The following is a 24,376-nucleotide window of genomic DNA, read 5'->3' on the forward strand; positions in this document are numbered from 1 at the left end:
AACCCCAACCCCAACCCCAACCCCAACCCCAAAATATTTTTTAATTCAATTTGCCATTTTAATTAAATAAACGAATACAAATTTTATTTATTTTTTTTTGTATTTAAAATAAACTCTCAATAACAAATATTGCTGGAAAACGATATTTTTATTTATTTCTTATTAATTAAACTGTTAGCTAATTTATATGACATTTATAAATAAATATTGTGCTTATTTTTTAAAGCTAATAATTCACTAAAATTAATTAAATAATTTTAATATAATTTATGAATATGAAAAGTAGTTATAATTTTTTAGAATATAATAATTTAGTATTTAATTTATTTACATTATGCATTATTTTTCATTTTATTGTTAATTTTATAATATTTTTGGTTGCATTTTTAATTTATATTATAAAAATCCAATATTTTGTTTATTTAAAAATTTTTAAAAATAAACCGCATACTGAAATTTATAAATATTTAAAAATTGATTAAATTGTAATTAAAATAATATATATACACATACATACATATATAGCTTAGGTAAATAGTTATGAGAAGAAAGAAAGAATTAGAGAGAGATGAGAAAGGATATACTATCATGTCCAAGAATAACTTAAAGATTATTTGCGAGAACGATGAACTTTATGAATTTCCAGATTTGAATGAAAAGCTTTACTTGCAGTTTAAAGGGTTCCATAAAATAGAAAACCTTGATGAATATGTGAATTTGAAAGCTATATGGTTTAACAATAATGGCATTTCCAAAATAGAAAATTTGACTAATTAGACTTTTTTGATTTCTCTATTTTTAAACAACAATCTAATTCCCAAGATTGAAAATATTTCTCACCTTTAAAACCTATAGACATTGAATTTATCTCACAATAGAATTTCTAAAATTGAGAATCTTTCAGCTTTGAAAAGACTTGGTAATTTAGATCTCTCTTCTAATATTATATAGGATTATGATGGTTTAATTGGGCTATTAGAATGCCCTTCTCTGACTAATGTTGATATAAGTAATAATTTGATCGAGCATGATGATAGAATTTTAGGTATTTAAAATTTTATATTTTTATTTTACTTAACTTCACCTTTTAAATATTTTTAGATATTTTCATTTAGATGCCCATATTAGCATGTTTGTATTTAAGAAATAATCCTTGTGTTAGGGAATTTAAGAATTACAGAAAGCGTTTGATTGGCTACATCTCTACATTAAAATATCTTGATGATAGACCTGTTTTTATAAACGAGAGAAGAGTAGCAGAAGCGTGGATTAAAGATGGTAGAGATGGTGAAATGAATGAAAGGAATGCTATAATTAGAGAAAGAGATTCAAGAAATTAGAAAACTTTTGAAGAAACAGTTGAAATGAATGAATAAATAAAGAAGAAAAGAAGGAATGTCTTCATGAAAGCTTAAGAAGATTACAAGTAAACAATTTACTTTTTTTTGGACATACCTTTATGTTTTTAGTGGTTTGATAGAAAAATATATAGTTATCAGCAGAAATCATTAGAAAATCTTTTAAATTTTTAATTAAATATAGAAAAGAAGTTGAAAGAATACAAAGAGTTATCTAAAAATGCAAAGATGAAAATAAACCTGCTTATTACATAGAGCTTTTAGAAAGAGATCTTGAGATAGAGAAGTAGAAGATAAAAGACATGGAAGAAAATTTAGACAATATAAATGTTGCTGATAACTTTAATGTTGTTAGATCTTTTTCATGTACTTATAATGAAGATGGTTCCGTTTCAATCTGGAATAAAACAGAGGAGCAAGTTGCAGAAATTAAGAAGCGATTCTTTGATAACCCTGATGTGCAAAGAACAAGAACGAGAGAAGAGTTAGAAGAGGAAAGGAGATTATAGAGAGAAGAATAGCTAAGGCAAAAGTAAGATGAAGAGTAAAGATAAAGAGAGTTGTAAAAAAAGCAAGAAGAAAGAGATGAAGAAGAGAGAAGACAAAAAGAATTTATAGATTATTCAAAGCAATGGAAGACATTTATGTTAGCAGATAAAGAAAAGGAAGAAAAAGAAAGAAAATAATAAGAAGAATACAAATAAATGTCCAATCCCCAATTCTAGAGCATCAAATAATTGCGATAAAGATGGATTGATGGTGATTATGATTAGTTACTTGAAACTTTACTCCTAAGCTATGTTTTTGACTTTGAAAGAGCCTCAATTGAGTTTAACAAAATCGTATCTGAAGTTATGATACGCTTATAAAAGCAGTTCCAACCATTTTCTTCAGACGATTTGAGGCAGATTTGGACTTATATTGAAGTTAACAAATTTAGAAAAAACAGAACAAATGAAGAATATCAAAGAATACAAGAATAATAAAAAAATTAGGATAAAATAGATGAGTAAAAGCAAAAGGAAAAAGAGTAAGAATCTCATAATTAACAGCAAGAATAATAAGAAAGCTAGATAAATAATAAAGAAATATAATAAGCTATTAGCAATATAGAGTCTTCACCTGAAAGTGAAAATAACAATAGTTTTAATATAATCTAGTCATAAACTAATGAGTCTAATTAAAGAGAAAAAGAGAGTAGTTTATTCGTCAATGCTCGTAAAGAAATAGACGAGTTAAAAAAGCATGTAGCGATCAATGATTAAGATTCTAACAATCTCTCAAATACTTCTTGGGAAAAGATAAACAAAGAGTAAAGCAGCGAAAATTTGGAAAGCCAAAACAAATAGAAGGAAGATTCAACCTCTTAGCTATTCAAAAAAATAGATGACAATGCTTTAGATTTAGATGGATTAGATTGAAATATAAATAAAATTATTGATGTTTTAAAACAATTTATTTTTTATCTGTAAGTATGCATTAAGGCGCTCATTCATTTTTTTTATTAAAACTAATAACACATCAAGTGTTAATATAATATTAAATTTTCAAATTAGATATTAATAATAAAGATTGATTTTACATTTAATTAATAAAATTTCATTGTTAATATAATTAAAAAAAATAAGCGTCTCTCAAGAAAATTAAATAAATTTTAAAATTTTAAAATAGCAACAAAAATAAATGTCAGTAACTTTGCATACTACGCACGGAGAACTAAAAATTGAAGTATTTTGTGAAAAAACTCCAAATGCTGCTAAAAATTTTTTAGCTTTGTGCGCTAGAGGAGATTATAATGGAACAATATTCCATAGAAATATAAAAGGGTTTATTATTTAAGGTGGTGATCCTACTAATACAGGAAAAGGAGGATAAAGTATTTATGGAAAGCCATTTAATGATGAAATTAAAGAAGATATTAAGCATGATAAAAGAGGAATGTTAAGCATGGCTAACTCAGGTCCAAATACTAATTTATCTTAATTTTTTATCCTTTATTCTAAATAAAATCACTTAAATGGATCATATACAATTTTTGGTAAAGTTATTGATGGCTGGGAGGCCTTAGACTTAATGGAAAAAGAACCAATAGATGCAAACGATAGACCACTAAACGAAATAAAAATAAATAAAGTAACAATACACGCAAATCCAATTGCAGACTTCGAAGAATGATTGTAGATATTAAAAAAATATATTTCTTGTTATAATACTTAATTTTTATGTAGAGTTTATAATCAATAAAAAAAACTAAATCTGATAATCTTTACATAAATATTATTTTATTTTCTTTAATTTAAGTTCAATTTATTTATATTTAAAAATAAAATGTTTATTTTGAAATTAAATAATTAAAATGTTTATAATAAATTTAGGAGAAATTAGTTAGAAAACAGAATTAATAAATAGGATTTTTAAAAATAAATAAATAATGTGGTTTAATAGTTTTTTATAAATTTTCTATTTTTAAATAATTTAACTAAAGTAAAAAAATAAATTAAATTAAAAAATTGTATTAAACCAAACTTTTTTAAGCTGGAGTTGCAATCAATTAGTAGTATTTAATTATATTTAAAGAGCTTTAAAATAATTTATAATTATTTAGACAACAATGAATTTATTTTAAATAAAATTAAAAGATTTTTTATTATTTATTAAAATTTATAAATCTCAACCAAAATCACTTTAATTTTCTAATTCATCTAAACTAAAGGATAATTTGGAAGATACTAATCTTCTATTTTTATATAGTATTCTTTAAAATTTATTTTTTGATAAAATACTTTCTTCACTACTCACACCAACGTAACAAATTCTAAGCGATTTCATGTAAGAAAAATTGGTAATTATTTAGCGATAATCTTCAAAAAGTAGGCTTTCTGATTTATTAAAGAGGAAAGTTAGATGTATCAAATTCTTTAAACTAGATACTTTTTATGAAACAAATATAGAGTCCTCAATCTAAACTTTATTACCTTCTTATATTTTTAGAGATAGATTTTTTAAATTTGATAATTATGATATGCTTTCAGCTACATTTCTTACAGATTTGCCTATTTTATTAAAATATTCGAAGTGTATTTGTAATTCTTATATATTAGTTAAATATTTGAGGCACTGCGCTAATTATGCTGCTCCATATTCTCCAATCACCATGGAAAATGAAATAATAGTGCTTAATGTTTTCACTTATGGCATATATTTAATAGCTTCCACAGGTTTAAAAACATAATCAAACAAATTACACTCAGGACTATTTTGCATTTCATATCCTATTGTTATTTAAGTTGTTATACTGGTATTCGGTTTTTGATATGAGATTTTGCTAGAGCATTAGTCTCTAAAAGAAGACAATTTTTAACTAAAGCTTGTCATCTCCATAGCTTTAAATAATTAACTTAGCTAAAGTTCGTAATCCTGCTCTATAGAATGCAAAAAAATAGATATTTCAATAGTTTCTAAACAGTCAACTTTCTCAATGACATTTGTTATTTTTTCAATTATACTAGAAGACACTTTATTATAGGAGTCTAAAGAAAAACAAAAAATTTAAAGGTCTTACAGTAAATGCAAATTCTCGATTAATTTTACAGCTCCATCTGCTTAGATATTATTGTTGCTTTCAATCCTTATAGTTAGTTCTTTTAAATTTACTAATTAGGATAAGCCTTCACCTATTGCTGCAGCTCCTTACGAAGATATGAGATTGTTTTTACCTATCCTAAGATCTAAGTGATAGATTTTTTATAAATATTATAAGCCCTTACCTATTTGTTAAGCTCCTTCATGTCCAATGTTGTTATTTTAACCAATTTCTAAGGAAAGAAAATTAAGGTTTTTCATATTAGGAAGAGCTCTTCCAAGTGCTATAGCTCCATGACTATTCATTCCTCCTTCTTTAATGGTTAAAGTTAGTCTTATTAAATTTTGTAACTTTGCAAAACTTTCTGCCAAATAAATCAATCCTTTTGAATCTAAGCTATTTTTTATTCCTATTTAAAATTTAAGTGATTCTAAGTTTACTAAATATTTTATGCCTTCACTCAAAAGAGCAGCATTCTAAATATCAAATCCATTTTCTTATGAAAAGCTAATAGTCAGTTCTTGCAATTTATCAAAATTTTTAAGTCCATTTTTAATATTTGTAGCAAGTTGTTTTGAAATCTCAAATTTCTTTCCAAATTTAATTGAGAGTTAATTGAGATTCTTAAATATGTTTAATTACTTCAATAGATCTTTTTGGTTTTCGCTTTAAGGATATTTTTACTTATTTAAATCAATTTTAAGTTAGGTTAATTATAGATTCTCTAACTAACTTGTATCATTTTTTTCTTCTTCTATTTCTATTTTTTATAACTACTCCATTTAATCTGAATTATTTTATGGCATTTATTATTACTGTTATTATTAATATAGATATTACAAAGGACTATAATCTTCACCGCACATGTCTAAATATTTAATAGGTGATAGGTTATCACTGGATATTGAATATAGTAAATTAGATCCAAGAGTTATGTTTACTTTTTGTAAATTTTTCTGTTATCCAAAATTATATAAAATATTATAAGAATAACCTGGGTCATCATAAACTCTAAATTTTAAGGTATTTAAACTCTATAAATTATTTAACCCTTTACAAAGAATATTAATGCCTTCTTCTTCAATTTCTTAATTCAAATGAATCCAAATGTCAAGAGATTTCAAATTGTGTAGCTCCTTTAATCCATTCCCTAATGAAACAGCCCCTTAGTAATCGATCTTTATCTCTCTACCAAAAAATAGCCACAAGGTATTTAAATTCTTTAGATATTTTATACAATTACTTAATTCGGCTGAGTATTAAGCATTTTCTTAGCTTTGGTAAAGCCATAAAGATAGCTCTTTTAAATTCTCAAGATTTTAGAAAATGTCTTATAAAATATCAGAGCCTTCATGATCTATGCTGTTAGGGAAAACATCTATGCAGAATGTCTCTAGCTACTTTAAACATTTTAATCCTTAACCTAATCCAATAAACCCATCAGTTTGAATGTTATTCCCTCTCATTCTTATGTTTAAACTAGTAACTTTGCTCAAATTTTGCAATGCCTTTCCGAAAGCAATGTAACTCTAGCTATCAACATCGCTTTCTCCATATAGAGTGATATCTAAATCTTTCAAACTTTTTAGATGAGACAATCCTTCTGATAACTCAAGTAATCCATGACAATTTCTGAGAGAGTTTTCATAAAATGTTAAACACAAATTCTCTAACTTTTACAGCTACTTAAACTCTTAACTAAATTTTCTTATGCCAAGTTAAGTGATGCAAGACTTGCATTCTAAAATAAAATTGAAGGTATTCAGCTTTTCTAATTTAGATAGTCCTTACCCAAGAGCACTAGCACCTTCTTCTCTTATATCTTCAACTAAATTTAAAGATAAAATTTCTAAATTAATTAAGCATTCAAGAGCTTGACCTAGTTTTATTGCTCCATACTTTGTAATTTTATTATTTTCTATTGATAAATCTAAATTTTTCATGTTTACACAATTCTTTAAACCATCAAATATTGCTTAAGATCCTTCTATCCCAATATAATTTTAATCTCTTATACAGAAATTAAAATTTTATAATTAAGTTAACTTTCCAAAAGACTCGCCTAATTTCTATGCCCCATAAATCCTTATTTTATTTCCAGTATCGAAAGTTAGTTTAAGAGTATTTATATTTAGTAAATTTTAAAGCGCTTCAGAAAAAAATAAAGCTCCTTCTTCTCCAATATTTGAGTTCGAACCAAAAAAGACTTCAAGTTATACTAAATTATTCAATTTTTTTATATTATTTGAAAGTTATTTGCATAAATTAACTCCTTCGTTATGCTAAAACTTTACTTCTACTTTGAATATCTTGAGATTTTCAAGTTATCCTACAGAATTAAAATAACAAATATTGCTCTCTAAATCTCTTTTTTTCAAAAATTCATTTAATTCAAGCTCTTCTAGCATTTTTAGTTGACTAATACTTTGTGATAATTCTATAACTACCTCTTTTTAGAATTCATGATTTTGCTCAAATGTTATGTCTAATATTTGTAAGTTTTTTAATTTCTTCAAATACTTTGATAATTCTTGTATGCATCTCGCTTTAATCATTTCACCATCTAAGCATAGTTTTAAGCTACTTAATTTAGGAAGAAAATCAAGAGCCTCAGAAAGGCTTAAAAAGCCTACTTCTTCTAACTTCCTAAAATCTATTTGTAAAAATAGTTTTTCAAGATTTTACAAGCCTTTGATTCCATCGCTCAATCCAATTAAACCTTCGTCAGTGATGTCATTCATTTCACCGATAGCCAAATAGAATTCAATTAAATTTGGTAGCTATTTAAGCATATTCCCTAAATCTATTAAACCTTTTGTGCCTAAATAATTTTTACGATAAATATCTAATTAAAGTTTATTTAAGTTCTATAACTTAATTATTCCCTATTCTAATATTTCCAATCCACCTAGTCCAGCAAAACACAGCTCATCTATACTCAATTATAATGCTTATAAGCTTAATAATTATTAAATTCCTTCCCTAATCACTTAATAATCTGAGTTTTATAAGATTGTGTTTGAATTAATCTTTAAATTTAGAAATTTAATCTGATTCTTTTCTCTAAAGCGATCTTTAATGATAGATAAATACTAGCTATTCTTATCAGTTATATTATCTATATTAATAATCACAGGAGAAGTCTCAATGAAATTTGAGAAGGCTTCTTCGATTTACTATATAGTATTGTCTTATGAAATATGTACTTCGCCTTTATTCATATAAATATATTATATCCTTACAAATAAATATAAAATATATAATTAAAAATAATAATTCCTTATATTTAATATTAATGAACAATCTTTATCAGGTTAAAAAATATCAAGCTTAAATATTGTTTAATAGAAAAAGATATATACATATTTATTTATTTATAATATAAAATAGTTAATTAGAATATTTCTTTTACTAAAAGGTTAAATCATTTATATTTTTATTTTGTAAAATGCTAAAATATATTAAAAAAAATAATCTAAAATGGTTTCTATTAAATACTTACCATTAGTTGTTGATAAAAATAACTTTTTAATCATTTTATAAAATTCATTTAGAGTTTAAAAATGATTAGTATTGTAGTTTTAAAAATAAAGAAATTGAGCAAGACACAGATTTTTTTAACTAAATTTAAAACAAATTGTTGGTATAATTTAGTTTGGTAATTGATTATTGACACAAAAAAAATTAATTTTTGTTTGTTTAATGTTTTTAAATAATTTTTTATTTTTTTAAGTTAAATATGTTTTGTAATTCTAATTTTTTAAAATAATTTTGAATCTAAAAAACATTTTTGAAATTCTTGTTAATATTTTTGAAGATTTTATAAAATTAAAAATAAAAAAAAACACAATCTTTCAATAAAATAGATATAACACAGTAAAAACAGCTGCTAAGATATACATAATTGTCTGCTGTTAACATGAATTAAGGTTTAATAATTAAATTATATCCTAGAATATTTGGTAATCTAAATATACTTCAATAAAAGTTAGTAATACTAAAACTAATTAAAAATTATTTTACTTTAATTTCTTTTGATCATTCTATCTAATTGGCCTTATGAAAATGAATTAATATTAATTTAGATAAAAGAATATTCTTACTTCATCAGGTTAAAAAGTTTGTTTTTTTTAAGCAGAAGGTTAATCATTAAAGATTGAATCTAAATCTTTATCATTCTTTTTATAATCTCTGTACTCTATTGGGCTACTCAATAGCATAAACTAGTCATGATTGATATTTTTGATATTGCCTTTACATAATAAATTTTGAAATTTGTTTATTTAAACAATAAAATTACTTCTTGTTCTAAAATGATATTTAGTTTAGTAGTTAGTTTATTAATTTACTTCTTACTCACTAATACTTTCACTAATTTATGAATCAATTTATGTTTGATTTTTGTTTTGCAATTCAGAAAACTTTATATTTACTGTCGGACTAAATTATTAGCTAAAAATAAAATTTTATGTTGTAGATTAGCTTTCTGAATTTAACTGAACCAAAAATTTTTTTGGAGAAGTTTAATTTGGATTAAATTATTAGCTGCTCTATTTTAAAATACCCATTTCTTTCCTCCTTTTGTAAAGAAGCGTTTTTCTGGTAGAATATGCTTAATTGTTAGTCTCTTTAAAGCTATTTTCATCATTAGGCTAAGGATTAGAAAAGAAAGGAGCATATTTGTCTCGTTTTTTTCTCTAAATATAATCTTAAATTTAAAGTCTAAGAAGCTAAAAATGGTTAAATTTTTTAAATGAATTGTCTTCTGTGTAGTATATTAATAAATAAAGAGAGTTCATATGTTATTTTAAGTATTTTTTAAAGTATTTGAGACATTTTTAACTGTTTTGCAAACTTCCTTTTAGAATTAATATAACTTTAGTTTTTTTTAACAAATGATAATTAAGCCTAATTAAGACATCTAGGTAAATTAACATGATTTTTAAAAATGCTGCTACTTGCAAAATATAAGCAACAATAGTACCAAGGTATAAAAGAATATCTTATTCTATAGCATTAAGCAGGATATATAATATTGTGAGCAAACAGCAAATTTAAGAAAAAAATAAATCTATTTTATAGTATTTAACCTTTTAGTATGGCTTTTTTAAAAAAATTAAACTTAGTTATATAGATAAAAAAGTAATCTTACTTAATATTTTTGCAAGAGCAGAAGATAGCAGTAAAGGATAATAAGCATCAAAGATGCTTTACTAAGTAAGTCGGAATCAAAATATATAACTAAAAATACTAAGACCAACCTTAAGTTCATTGCTAAAAACTCCCACAAATAAAATTTTTATCTATACCCACAAATTAGGAAACCATACTTATTAAATAAATAAAAAAATAAATAAATGGTAATATGAGTTACCGTAACTTCCTACTTATTCTACTATGCCAAAATTCAAAATTTTACTCATTTTTTTCAAAAATATAAAAAAAAATATAATAAAACTCGGCTTTGGGTCTATTGCTGAATAGAAAGTAAGAAGCTATGGTAGTTTATTTAAAGTATATAAATACCTTTTTAATTAATTTAAATTGATGTGAAAAATTATCAAAATGCTATGATTTACTCCATATTTAATAAATCAATATCCCTGGTACTAAAACTATCCATAAAAATGTCATTGGGATTATCATAGAAGTTATCAAAATCACATGATTGGTTGAATAGCACTTTTCTAATAAGTAGTAGTTCATAAATGACTCCTTACCTATCTTTTTGCAAGTAAAAGTCTAAACCAAAGACTCAAAGGAGCTTTACTATAAGAAAAAGAATAGGAAGACGAAGCAAATGACAGTAGAGTCTTTCTACAAATTATTTTAATTTATTTACTTATAAAAAATTATTTTTAAATTTAAATTTACTTTGAATTCAAAATAAAAAGAGTTCTTTTCTTGTTTAGAGAAATAGCTTATTACTTTAATTATTATAATGTAGAATATGAACCCTAAGGGAATAACTATTAAAGGAAATGCTATAAAAAATAACACTTTGTAATAATATACTGGTAAGATTTTACTAAATTTACTTACAATACAATCCAGCAAATTTTAATTGGAACTAATAGGAGAAAATATTGAGATTATTTGAAAGTTAAATATTGGTTTTGGACTAAGACTTGAAATACTGATAAATATTTAAAGATACCTAATCATTAATCTACTATAAAAACTTTTTTCACCTATTTAGCCTGAGTTACCTAATCTAATTAGTCCTAGCCTATCAATAATCAATACTTTAGTCATCATATTTAAATTAATTTTAGTTTAGTAAAATAAATATGTCAAATATAACAAAGTAATGAAACATATTAAAATTTATTCAACTATTTATTTTCCTTATGATTAGCATTAATAACAATTAACTTCTAAGCCATTTTACCCATAAGAATGATTCCAAAATTATCCTAATATATCACAAGTCTAGCATAGAGGTCCTATTAAACTTTTATTTTTTATCAATTAAATAATATACTTAAAACTAAAATAATTTTTGAGAAAAAATTACCCTTCAGAGCAATAATTAGTATCTTCTTATCCGTTACAAAAGTTTTACGATTTAGTGCAAGGTATAATGTCATCATTAAATTTATCAGATCTCCAAAATCCTTATTTTAAATTAATTTAGCTTCCATAACAAGAAATACTCGACGAATAATCACAAGGCTTGCATTACATATTACTTGTATTTGAGTTTGGATCTTCAATTGAATATGTACCATTTTAACATGTATAACAGTTTGCTAATGAACAAGATGTGCAAACTGATTATATTATTTCTCCTAATTAACAATTTCTAAAGTTGTAATCAATATAAATAGTTAAAGTATCAGTAAACCCTTGTGTTTAATTAGAAAATAAGTGGAATCCTTTAAATTACAATACTGCTCTCCCTATTTTACCTAATTACCCTTATTGTTTATAAAATATATTAAAATATACTCAAATTTTTTGCAAATGTTTATTTAAATATAGCAAAATATGCCATAAATCCTCTTTAATTTTATCCACTTTTATAAAAAAATTTATTTTGATGATAATTAATTTTTCACCATTTTATTCTTATAAAGATAAGAGGGAGTTTTGTGAGAATTTATGAGAATTTATAGTATTATTAAAAAATTACCTGATACTTAGTACTAATTTAAAAGAAATTCATCTAACTCAAAAGGTTGAATAGTTGCACCCTGTAATTTCAAGTCAATTTACCTTAAATCTTTAATATTATTTAGCAAATATAGCTCCTAGAGCTCAACATAATATTAAGAAAATTCTTATAATATTCTATCAGGGACATTTTTTTAACTCTAGAATTTTACTTAATTTCCTTCTTCGTCTAAGATGTTTATTTTCAAAATATTATTTTACGTTCCACTTTATACATCTTTAAATATATATATTGATCCATTTTGTAATAACTGATTATTAATTGTAGCACTTTATGGATAAGAACAGAAATTGTTACCATAGAATTAACCATAATTATCAATGCAATTATTTTAATAAGTGGTACCACATGAATCTTTAGCTAAGTTGCTTCTATTTTTTTTAAGGAACAAGGGTATAAAGGTCTAATATCTAGCTACTCCTCCAATTAAAGCTTTGTTTCTTTCAAAAGTACTATTCTATATTTAGATATTAGAGTCATTAAGCAAAAAAACTCCTCCATTTTCTCTAGCTGTGTTATTCGTAAAAGTTACATTATTTAGCACACAATCACACATATCAATAAAATAAAGTGATCCTCCATCTTTATTTAAAATAATATAATTAATAATTAAAAATATTGTAAATAATTACTTTAAGCTTCATTATCTATAAACTAACTATTTGATATGTTAACACGAGAAGCATCAAAATAAAAGACACCTCCTCCATATTATGTAGAATAAAGTTTATTTGAAATAAAATAAGATTAATCTATAATCACTTAGCTTTAGGTAATTACAATAGGTGAAACATTTTATAATTAACTCTCTTCTAGAGTAAAATTTGTTATTTAAAGCTTACTTGAAATAAGTGTTATTAAGCTAACAGATGAGTTGCTTAATTAACTTTTCATAGATGTATTTAGAAGATTAATAAAGGAAGAATTAGTATATATCATATAGCTATCTGGAATTAAGTATTTATTTTATTTTATTTCACTAAATGATATTCCAAAGTAACTATCTTATACTTCCAAATTATTAACTAAAGAGTTTTGAGATTATTATAAATATTAATTGGCATCAATTATTGCTAGATTTTTATTATTATTAAAATTTAAATAGCTAATAATAATATTTTTAGATATTACAGTTTACAATAAGAAAGAGAGCTATGTGCTAATATTATCTAAAATATCATTTTATTCCATAGTGATTTTATCCACGTGCTAAATTAAAAAGAAATTAGTCAAATTAATTTTGTTATTTACAATCTTATTTTTTGTAAATATAAATCCTGAATTTTTATCATAATCAGCAGTGTTGTTAAAAGTAAGAAATTGTTTTGTATTTATATTATTATCAGCAAAGTAATTCTCTGCTAGAATTACATATTATGTATTTTAAATAATTAAGGAAGTTTCAATATTTTGATTAGTAATATTGACTTTAATAAAACTAAAATAAAACAGATTTTAAGCAAATAAAGAGTTATTGTTAAATATTATTTAACATGAATAAAATTATAATTAATATAATTAAACATTCCCAAGTTATTATTCATCTTATTGGTCTTCATCTTACAAATAAATTATTAAATTTGATAAACTTATTTCAAATAGCTTATATGAGTTGATTAACTAATTTAAATTAATAATTCCTTCAACATAATTCTATTCATTAACTCCATTTATTGTAAGGCTAAATTGTAATTCTTCATTAGAACCCACTATTGGAAATCCTTAGAACTTAAAATTTTGATTCATATTTACTTAAATATCATGTTTATTTTAATAACCATTATCTATCAAAATATTTTTCCTCAAATTATCATATTATTTAAATCTTTTATATAGCTAAAAATAATCAGCATCATTAGTATTATATTAGCAATTGCTTCGACCTTTGATATCTGTCATCATGTAATTGATACCATTATAATTATATGAAAGAACACTTATTACACTATCAATTTCTGATTATTCAACTTTTAAATAAATATTTTCATAAAATTAGTTTCTATTTATAAATTATTATTTGACACTCTATTATTTCAATTTTTCATAATCTTCACTAAAATCAATTACTGAAAATGTCTACCCAAATTACACAAAAATTTAATTATTTTAAAGAAGAGTAACTTTCCTCTTCATAAAATTGGTCTCCACAAGAAAATTGCTTTGATAGAAATTTATTAATTAAAATGTTTAATAATCATATAGAATATAGTAGAAATCAGAACACACTAAAATCAATTAGTATTCTGGTTAAAGTATAATTTACTAATATGTCTACCAGCGAGATGTTGTTTAAATAAGCTACAGTAAAGTAAATGTTTCTTAATCATCGTTTTTATAGATTTGGCAATAGTTGTAATTTTGCAAATTTACTAAAATATAATCGGAATTTACAATAACTTAAAATATAGGATATTCTAAATAAGTTTATCTTTAAACTTTTATATTATTGCTTTCGACTAGGTATTGAACTAATTAACTATCAAAAGAGTAGCTAAAAAATATTTAATCAGTATATATTATCAAATCTATTATAGCTAGTTGATGAATTAGTGGAAATGATTTTGTTGCTATACCTGTTGAACTTTCTACAAAAGCAATAGAGTGGTTGACAAATATAATTATAAATTCAGTTGATTGTAAAATACCGTTGTTAAACTTATATAATGGCTTATCTAATTACTACTGGTATAATTTTAAGAAATTATATTTATTGCCATTCTAAATAATTTAATACGAAGTAATTTATTAATTATATCCGCAAACAATTGTGTTTTATTTGTTAACACTGTGAGAGCACTCTACTTAAATTTTTTGAATTAGCTCTAAGTTTTTTTTATTGATTAAATTAATCTACTTAGTAGTGGCTAAAACAAAAATATCTTCGTTTATTAAATATATCGTATTATTACATCTATCACTAAATTATAAAATAGGTCCATTTACTGCTTGTTAATCCATTAAAGACCACTTTTAAATATTACCATCAGATCTAGTATAATATAGGTTATTATTTTCTTCATCAAAAGCATAACTTATAATAGAAGATGCTCTATGAATAATCTAAAAATAGCTATTTTGTATAGAAAACTCGTATTCCCAAAATCTTACTGTTTGATCATTCGAAAATGAAATAATCTAAAATAATTGATTATAAATTTTCTATATTTTAAAATATTTTAAAAATAAAAATGTACCTAAAATGATTTCTAATTTAGTATAAAAGAATTAATGACATCTGTATGCTAGTCAAAAACTTGAATAACACTTAGTAAAGGAAATTTAAGTAAAACTATTCTAAAATTAGAATCTGAAATAATTAAAATTTAATTATCCTTTTATTTAATAAATAATATAATTAATTTCTAAATCAATTAAAATAAAATGCTTACTAAATCTAAATAGCCATATTTAATTTAAGCTATATTTATATATTAAAAAAGTGGTATTTGAGCATTTTAAGAATTATATGGCCATATTTACACTGTGTTATCTAATCCCATGCTCACAAACCTTTAATTAATAGGATCTAGAGCTATTGCTTACACTTAACCCTATTATAAAAAATAGAAAGTAAGTACAGATTAAAGTAATGTTAAAATAAATTATTACTTAATGAATAGGATACTGTTTCCTAAAAATGTAGCTTTAGGAAGTGGTATTGTAATTCCAAACATACCCATCTTAGTCAAAAGTAAGTATACAATAATTAAGCTAATCATATGCCCCATCATTTCCTTGTAAAACTTAAATTATTTCAACTTATTAATCTATACTACCTAGTTAAACTAATAATGGAAGCGAATCTAACTTTTTTAATTGTTGATAAATGAATTTTTAATTATTTTTTTTAATATATTTTTATATTTTATTTAAAATTTCATATAATTTTCTTTTTAAACATCTTATTCATTAAATTAATTACTGTAATAATTTTTTTAATTCATTTAATTTATAATTAATCATAAAGATTTGATTTATTCTTTTAAGTTAAAAAAATTTTTATATATGAAAACTTAAGAGGGTTAGAAATTAGGAGATTTTAAAGTGTTTATAAAATAAAGTAAAGTTAAAAAATTTACTCCGAATAACATTAAGAAGCCACTTGTTTAATCAATTATTATTCGAGTAACAGAGTAAATCGAAAGCAAATATTAATAATCATTAAGCAAATAGAAATTACTAATTTCAAGATCGTTTTTCCATACATAAATACTCCCACCTCCACAACCTGAGATTATTCTGTTGTTTTATACGTCTACAACAAATGTGCTAACATTTTGACAATCAATAGGATCATGCTAAAGTAATTATATGAAACTTAATTATGGATAACTATGTATAGCTATAGTGTTATCTAAAGAAGAAGTCACAATAATATCCCATTCAAAAATAATATTTAATTGGTTTATTTATTAAAGATGCTTTTTAAAAAACAAATAATTAATATAAAATTATAAATAGGTACATGAAAAAAAAAAATTACTTCAAATTAAGAAACTAAAATCTGATTATATGTTTAAAGATCATACTAATAAACTTTATTAGTATAAATAAATATGCTGTTTGTTTACTAATCTATAACTCCTCCTTAAGTTTGCTCTACAAATTAAATTTGATTCATTAATTTTTTCTAAGTGTAATCAATAAAATAAATCATAAGTCCTGAACCGTATAGAATTTTTTTATAAGAAGTGTTTATCTAAAACGTTGAAAGTGTAATTTAACTAGTCGCCTTCCAATCACAAACCTATTAATAAGCAAAATATTTTATGTGAGTAATTAAAAGGATTGAATTTACTTATTATAGAGATAAGTAGTCGTAACTAAAAATTTTGCTGGTAGAAAGCAAAATAATTAATAAATTTTCCTATTCATCAATTTATATAGATGAAACAGTAGAACTTAATTAATCAAGTTATTCATTTTTTAAAAAAACTTAAGATTAAACATCAATAAAAACAAGTTAGTTTCCATTAGAGACAACGAAGAGTAATTCTTCATCCAGCAGTATTAAACACTAGTTTGGTATTGTAATTGCAAAATTAATTATTTTTAAATCATTTGTCTATTTGTTAATTAAGATAATTTCGTTTGGAGAAGCCATTAAAATAGCCAAATATGTATTTCCAAAGCAAATATTTTAAGATACTTAATTTTACTTTTACGTGTATGATAAACTTTATATATTTATATTTTAAGGATTTTCTATATTTGCAATCTATTTGTAAAATAATTTATAAAATAAAATGTTTAGAATTTTAAACAAACATTAATATTTAAGTAAAATTTACTTATAGCGTACCAACTACATTAAAAAGGATCAATGAGTTTGATAAAGTATCAAAGTATGTTTAATTAGAATAATAATTTTGTAAATTTAAAGTATTTATTTAAATTTGGTGGCTATCCTATCCTTTTGTGAACATTTGTATCAAATTTTAATATACAATAATTGGTCCATATTGACTTTAAAAAACTTATACAGTATAATTGGCAATTGGCGAATCGTAGAGTAGATTAAATTATTTAGAATTAAAAACTAATAATTTTTAGCTTTAATCAATAACTAAAATAATCTCTAAATTGTTGTCAAAATATACATAGTTAACTTTGAAATTATTATCAAAATTTAGAGTTTATAAAAAAGTTCCATCAAGATATGTTGTTATTACTAAATAATTTTAAGGAGTCTAAAATGGCCAAATATATATTTAATCTCCTTACTATTTTAAAAAATGAATTGATTGTTAGGATTTTGAATTAAAAACCAAACCTTGTTAAATTATAATCTACTTTAAGTTGAGAGATTATAGTACTAGGTAAGATATTCCCCCTTAGGAAAGCTAAAGTACCCTAATTTCCCTTAATTCTCAATCATGTAAATTCTAAGTAATTCATCATCAAAGTAAAGACCTTCTACTTATTCAATTGGTACATCATTTGTATTGAAGCAGCTTGAATGCCTTTTTATTTGCCCATTTGTAATATCTATAAATAGCATTCCACTAGATGTTAACGTTTTTAATATGGAACCTTCAAAAATAGCATTAGGAGTAACTCCTAAAAGTAATCTTATTGATAATTAAATAGAATTTAGAAAGCTATTTATAAAAAATGTAATTTTTACTATGAGCCTAAGCATTTGTTAAGTTGTATAACTCTATTTTCGTTTACCACCACAGTTATCATTGTTTAATTTCCATAAAATACTGTGAAATCATCTCCTACAATTAGTTTAGTGTAATTTATCAATTATAAATCTTACGGATGTAGAACATTAAGATTATCATACACATGATAGTCATTATAATCCATCGATTATGTAGCAGGATTTATAAACTAAGAACCAAAATAAATCATTGAATTGTTTCCACATACTATCAAAGACCCATCTTTTAAAAATCCATAGTCATTAATTTAATTTGGAGAGAAAAAAAGTAAATTGGTTTAATTAAAATTTTAATCCAAAGAGAAAATGGAATATCCACTTATATTATAACTTATGAATGTTAATCCTTAGCTTTAATAGAATTTCTAATGAGTTATATTTCCTAATTAAAATGATAAATTATTTTCAATTTAAAAATTAGTTTAGCTTATCTTGTAAATGCTATTCTTAGTTGTAAGAACATATATGTAGTCTTAATTAAAATCACTTTCGCATTGAATTATATCAGAATCTAATTTTATTTAAGAAAATTATTCATTCGAGCGAAGGCAGACCTTTTAAATTTGCAAAAAAATTTGTAAAAAATTATAATTTCATTTAAAATTATAATAATTAAAAACTCTATAATTAATTTTAAAACGAAAGTGAATTGATAAGTAGAAATAAGTAACTTCATTAAAAGAGAAAATTAATCATTGATTTTGAATTTAATTTAATAAAAGAGGAAAAGTAAAATATATTTTACATAGTTATCTTTAGGGAAGTACAAAATACTATTTTTAATGTTGTAACATACTTAAATTTATTTATATTAACTATCTAGCATTACATTGTTAAACTTAACAGCTGTACTATTCTATTGGTAGAGACTTTGTTAATACACATTAAAATTGATATCTATTATGTATATGAAAGTTTGTGGTAAAGATGGATCAGAAATGTTGATTTGCTTATCAGTAAAAATAGAATAAATTTGAATTTTTTGATCAGAAAAATATGAAGTTGAATAAAAAAGACTAGCATCTGTAAGATTCCACACTCCAAGCAATCCTTAACTTCCATAATCTACCATTAACTACTCATATTTATCTTAATTTTTAAAGAAAAATAATTCTCCTCCTAAAACATTCTATTCTCCTATTTATCCTTAACAATTAGTAGAGGAATAACCTAAATCAATATCAAATGGACAAATACTTTAAAATGACATTTTTATTAAACTTAGGCAAGCTAATATTATTAAAAGCTTATCCATTTTACAAAATAGTTATTTATTTATTTATTTTTATATTATCTTTTACTTATATTGATTTTGAAAAATTAATTTATATTATATACATATATTAATCATTTAAATTTTATGTTTATTTATTTAATATCCACTCATAAAATAAATACATTTACTTGACTAATAAAAAATCCTGACTTTTAATAATATATATTATAATAAGGGAACTCTAGTGAACAGTGTTTTGTGGCCTTATGAAAAAATAATTTTTCAAATAAATTAAAAATTTATTAAAGTATATTTTATTTTTTATATAATTGCCCTCCTTTTTTTAAATCTTAAAATATTCGATTGTGCCCTCATTTTACAAATTAAATTTGATTCATAAATACATATAAAAAAATAAAAAAAGATATTTTAAATAGCAAAGTGCTATAATATTTTTGAAGATTATTTTATAAAATTAAAAACAAAAAAATACACAATCTTTCAATAAAATTAATATTACACAATAAAAACAGCTGCTAAGATATATATAATTGTCTGCTATTAATATGAATTAAGGTTTAATAATTAAATTATATCCTATAATCTTTGGGAATCTAAATATACTTCAATAATAGCTAGTAATTATAAGACTAATTAAATATTATTTTTATTTAATTTCTATTGATCATTCTATCTAATTGACCTTATGAAAATGAATTAATAATAATTTAAATAAAAAGAATATTCTTACTTCATCAGATTAAAAAGTTTGTTTTTTTTAAGCAGAAGGTAAATCATTAAAGATTGAATCTAAATCTTTATCATTCTTTTTATAATCTCTGTACAATAGCATAAACTAATCATGATTGATATTTTTGGTATTGCCTTTAAATAATAAATTTTGAAATTTGTTTATGTAAACAATAAAATTACTTCTTGTTCTAAAATTATATTTAGTTGAGTAGTTATTTTATTAATTTGCTTCTGACTCACTAATGCTTTCAGTAAATTATGAATCCATTTATGTTTGATTTTTGTTTTGTAAATCAGAAAACATTTTATTTGCTGTTGGACTAGATTATTAGCTTAGCATAATATTTTATGTTGTAGATTAGCTTTCTTAATTAAACTAAACCAAAAATCTTTTTGGAGAACCTTAATTTGAATTTAATTATGAGTTTCTCTATTTTTAAAATACCCATTTGGAAAGATAGGTTTTTCTGGTAGAATATGCTTAAGTGTTAGTCTCTTTAAAGCTATTTTCATCATTAGGCTAAGGAATAGAAAAGAAAGGAGCATTTTTGTCTATTTTTTTTCTCTAAATATAATCTTAGATTGAAAGTCTAAGTAGCTAAAAATTGTTGAATTTTTTAAATGAATTGTCTTCTGTGCAGTAGATTAATAAATAAAGAGAATTCATATGTTATTTTAATTATTATTTAAAGAATTTGAAGCATGTTTACCTGTTTTGCAAATATCCTTTTATAATTAATACAACTTTAGTTTTTTTAACCAAATGATAATTAAGCCTAATTAAGGTATCTAAGTAAACTAAGATAATTTTTAAAAATGCTGCTACTTGCAAAATATAAGCAATAATAGTACCAAGGTATAAAAGAATATCATATTCTATAGTATTGAGCAGGATATATAATATTGTGAGCAAACAGCAAATTTAAGAAAAAAATAAATCTATTTTAAAGTATTTAATCTTTTAGTATGGCTTTTTTTAAAAAATATTTAAAATAGTTTTTCAAATAAAAAAAGTAATCTTACTTAATATTTTTGTAAGAGCAGAAGATAGCAGTAGAGGATAATTAGTATCAAAGATGCCCTACTAAGTTTGTCGGAATCAAAAAATATTACTAAAAATACTAAGAGCAGCTTTAGGTTCATAGCTAAAAACTCCCACAAATAAAATTTTTATCTATAACCACAAATTAGGAAACCGTACTTATTAAAAAAATAAAAAAATAAATATATAGATGGTAATATGATTTACCGTAACTTCCTACTTATTCTACTAAGCCAAAATCATAAATTTTACTCATTTTTTATTAAATGATGATTTCGTAAATATTTTATAAAAAATATAATAAGACTCAGTTTTGGTGTAAGAAGCTACGGTAAATTATTTAAAATATATAAATACCTTTTTGATTAATTAAAATTGATATGAAAATTTATCAAAATGCTATGATTTACTCCTTATTTTATAAATCAATATCCCTGGTACTAAAACTATCCATAAAAATACCATGGGCATTATTATAGATGTTATCAAAATCACATGATTGGTTGAATAGCACTTTTCTAATAAGTAGTAGTTCATAAAGAACTCCTTACCTATTTTTTTGCAAGTAAAAGTCGAAACCAAAGACTCAAAGGAGCTTTACTACAAGAAAAAGAATAAGAAGATTAAGCAAGTGACAGTAGAGTCTTTCTAGAAATATATTTGAAATTATTTACATGTAAAAATTCTTTTGAAATATAAATTTACCTTGAATTCAAAATAAAAAGAGTTCTTTTCTTGTTTAGAGAAACAGCTTATTATTTTAATGATTATAACATAGAATATGAACCCTAAGGGAATAAGTATTAAAGGAAATGCTATAAAAAATAGCACTTTGTAATAATATACAGGTAAAATAGTACTAAATTGACTTACAATACAATCGAGCAAATTTTAATTGGAACTTACAGGAGAAAATATTGAGATTACTTCAAAGTTAAATATTGGTTTTGGACTAAGACTGGAAATACTGATAAATATTTAAAGATATCTAATCATCAATCTACTATAAAAACTTTTTTCACCTATTTAACCCGAATTACCTAATCTAATTAGTCCTAGCCTATCAATAATCAAGACCCTAGTCATCATATTCAAATTATTTTTAGTTTAGTAAAATAAATATGTCAAATATAACAATGTAAAGAAACATATTATCATCTATTAAACTATTTATTATCCTTCTGTTTAGCATTAATAGCAATTAACTTCTGAGCCACTTTACCCATAAGAATGATTCCAAAATTATCCTAATATATCACAAGTCTAGCATAGAGGTCCTATTAAACTTTGTTATTTATCAATTAAAAATATTTTAAACTAAAATAATTTTTGAGAAAAAATTACCCTTCAGAGCAATAATTATTATCTTCTTATCCGTTACAAAAATTTTACGATTTAGTGCAAGGTATTATATCATCGCTGAATTTATCAGATCTCCAAAACCCTTATTTTAAATTAATTTAGCTTCCATAGCAAGAAATACTTGACGAGTAATCACAAGGCTTACATTACATATTACTTGTATTTGAGTTTGGATCTTGAATTGAATATGTACCATTTTAACATGTATAGCAGTTTGCTAATGAACAAGATGTGCAAGCTGATTATATTATTTCTCCTATTTAACAATCTCTAAAGTTGTAATCAATGTAAATAGTTAAAGTATCAGTAAATCCTTGTGTTTAATCAGAAAATAAGTAGAATCCTTTAAATTATAATACTGCTCTCCCTCTTTTTCCTAATTACCCTTTTTTTTTTATAAAATAATATATTTAAATTTACTTTTGAATTTTGAGTAACTTTAAGAGAAAATTATGTGAGAATTAATGAGGATTTTATGGTATTATTAAATAATTACCTGATACTTAGTACGAATTTAAAAGAAATTCATCTAACTCAAAAGGTTGAATAGTCGCACCTTATAATTTTAAGTCAATTTACCTTAAATCTTGAATATTGTTTAGTAAATATAGCTCCTAGAGCTCAACATAATATTAAGAAAATTCTTATAAAATTCTATCTGGGACGTTTTTTAAACTCTAGAATTTTACTTAATTTCCTTCTTCGTCTAAGATGTTTATTTTCAAAATATTATCTTACGTTCCACTTTATACATCTTTAAATATATATATTGATCCATTTTGTAGTGATCGATTATTAATTTTAGCACTTTATGGAAAAGAGCAGAAATTGTTACCAAAGAATTAACCATAATTATCTATGCATTTATTTTAATAAGTTGTACCACATGAATCATAAACTAAGTCGCTTCCATTTTTTTTAAGGAATAAGGGTATAAAGGTGAAATATCTAGCTATTCCTCCAATTAAAGCTTTGTTTCTTTCAAAAGTACTGTTCTATATTTAGATATTTGAGTCATTAAGTAAAAAAACTCCTCCATTTTCTCTAGCTGTATTATTCATAAAAGTTACATTATTTAGTAGACAATCACACATATTAATAAAATATAGCGATCCTCCATCTTTATTTAAAATAATAAATAATTAATAATTAAAAATAAATATTGCAAATAATTACTTTAAGCTTCATTATCTATAAATTAACTATTTTATATTTTAACATGAGAAGAATCAAAATAAAAGACACCTCCTCCATATTATGTAGAATAAAGTTTATTTGAAATAAAATAAGATTAATTTATAAGCACTTAGCTTTAGTTAATTGCAATTGGTGAAACATTTTATAATTAACTCGCTTCTAGAGTAAAATTTGTTATTTAAAGGTTATTTGAAATAAATGTTATTAAACTAACAGATGAGTTGCTTAATTAGCTTTTCATAGATGTATTTAGAATATCAATAAAGGAAGAATTAGTATTTATCAAAAAGCTATCTAGTATTAAGTACTTATTTTATTTTATTTCAGTAAATGCCATTCCAAAGTAACTATTTTATACTTCCAAAATATTAACTAAAGAATTTTGAGATTATTATTATAATAATTAATGACCATCAATTATTGCTAGATTTATATTATTATTAAACTTTAAATAGCTAATCATAATATTTTTAGATATAAAAGTTTACAAAAATTTAGAGAGCTATGTGCTAATATTAT

General features: G+C 23.0%; 5 protein-coding genes across 5 annotated transcripts; 2 read left to right on the plus strand and 3 right to left on the minus strand. All coding sequences in view use genetic code 6, as the record gives it.

Moving 5' to 3' along the window:
• Window positions 1–540: 540 nt before the first annotated feature.
• On the plus strand, window positions 541–2,779 carry TTHERM_00538470 (hypothetical protein; the record flags this gene model as incomplete). Its single annotated transcript, XM_001007872.4, has 3 exons — window positions 541–1,045; window positions 1,102–1,426; window positions 1,543–2,779. 3 exons carry the CDS (start codon window positions 541–543, stop codon window positions 2,777–2,779), a joined length of 2,067 nt encoding a protein of 688 aa, XP_001007872.4.
• A 262-nt stretch (window positions 2,780–3,041) lies between these two features.
• Window positions 3,042–3,533, plus strand: TTHERM_00538480 (peptidyl-prolyl cis-trans isomerase, cyclophilin-type protein; the record flags this gene model as incomplete). Its single annotated transcript, XM_001007873.1, has 1 exon — window positions 3,042–3,533. One exon carries the CDS (start codon window positions 3,042–3,044, stop codon window positions 3,531–3,533), a length of 492 nt encoding a protein of 163 aa, XP_001007873.1.
• A 495-nt stretch (window positions 3,534–4,028) lies between these two features.
• On the minus strand, window positions 4,029–8,162 carry TTHERM_00538490 (hypothetical protein; the record flags this gene model as incomplete). The annotated part of the gene is made up of 1 exon (XM_001007874.2): window positions 4,029–8,162. The coding sequence occupies one exon, from the start codon at window positions 8,160–8,162 to the stop codon at window positions 4,029–4,031; it is 4,134 nt and encodes a 1,377-aa protein (XP_001007874.2).
• A 2,047-nt stretch (window positions 8,163–10,209) lies between these two features.
• On the minus strand, window positions 10,210–19,497 carry TTHERM_00538500 (WD domain, G-beta repeat protein; the record flags this gene model as incomplete). The annotated part of the gene is made up of 15 exons (XM_001007875.2): window positions 10,210–10,758; window positions 10,816–11,395; window positions 11,459–11,861; window positions 12,077–12,700; window positions 12,751–15,253; window positions 15,313–15,450; window positions 15,508–15,669; window positions 15,728–15,925; window positions 16,198–16,539; window positions 16,602–16,865; window positions 16,917–17,336; window positions 17,410–17,841; window positions 17,892–18,189; window positions 18,246–18,841; window positions 19,033–19,497. The coding sequence occupies 15 exons, from the start codon at window positions 19,495–19,497 to the stop codon at window positions 10,210–10,212; spliced, it is 7,974 nt and encodes a 2,657-aa protein (XP_001007875.2).
• A 691-nt stretch (window positions 19,498–20,188) lies between these two features.
• On the minus strand, window positions 20,189–24,320 carry TTHERM_00538520 (transmembrane protein, putative; the record flags this gene model as incomplete). Its single annotated transcript, XM_001007877.2, has 9 exons — window positions 20,189–20,206; window positions 20,255–20,388; window positions 20,437–21,226; window positions 21,280–21,456; window positions 21,656–21,946; window positions 22,004–22,583; window positions 22,643–23,045; window positions 23,157–23,780; window positions 23,837–24,320. The coding sequence occupies 9 exons, from the start codon at window positions 24,318–24,320 to the stop codon at window positions 20,189–20,191; spliced, it is 3,501 nt and encodes a 1,166-aa protein (XP_001007877.2).
• Between the last annotated feature and the right edge of the window lie 56 nt (window positions 24,321–24,376).

This window comes from Tetrahymena thermophila (assembly GCF_000189635.1).
Source record: "Tetrahymena thermophila SB210 genomic scaffold scf_8254807, whole genome shotgun sequence".
Taxonomy (NCBI): Eukaryota; Ciliophora; class Oligohymenophorea; order Hymenostomatida; family Tetrahymenidae; genus Tetrahymena; species Tetrahymena thermophila.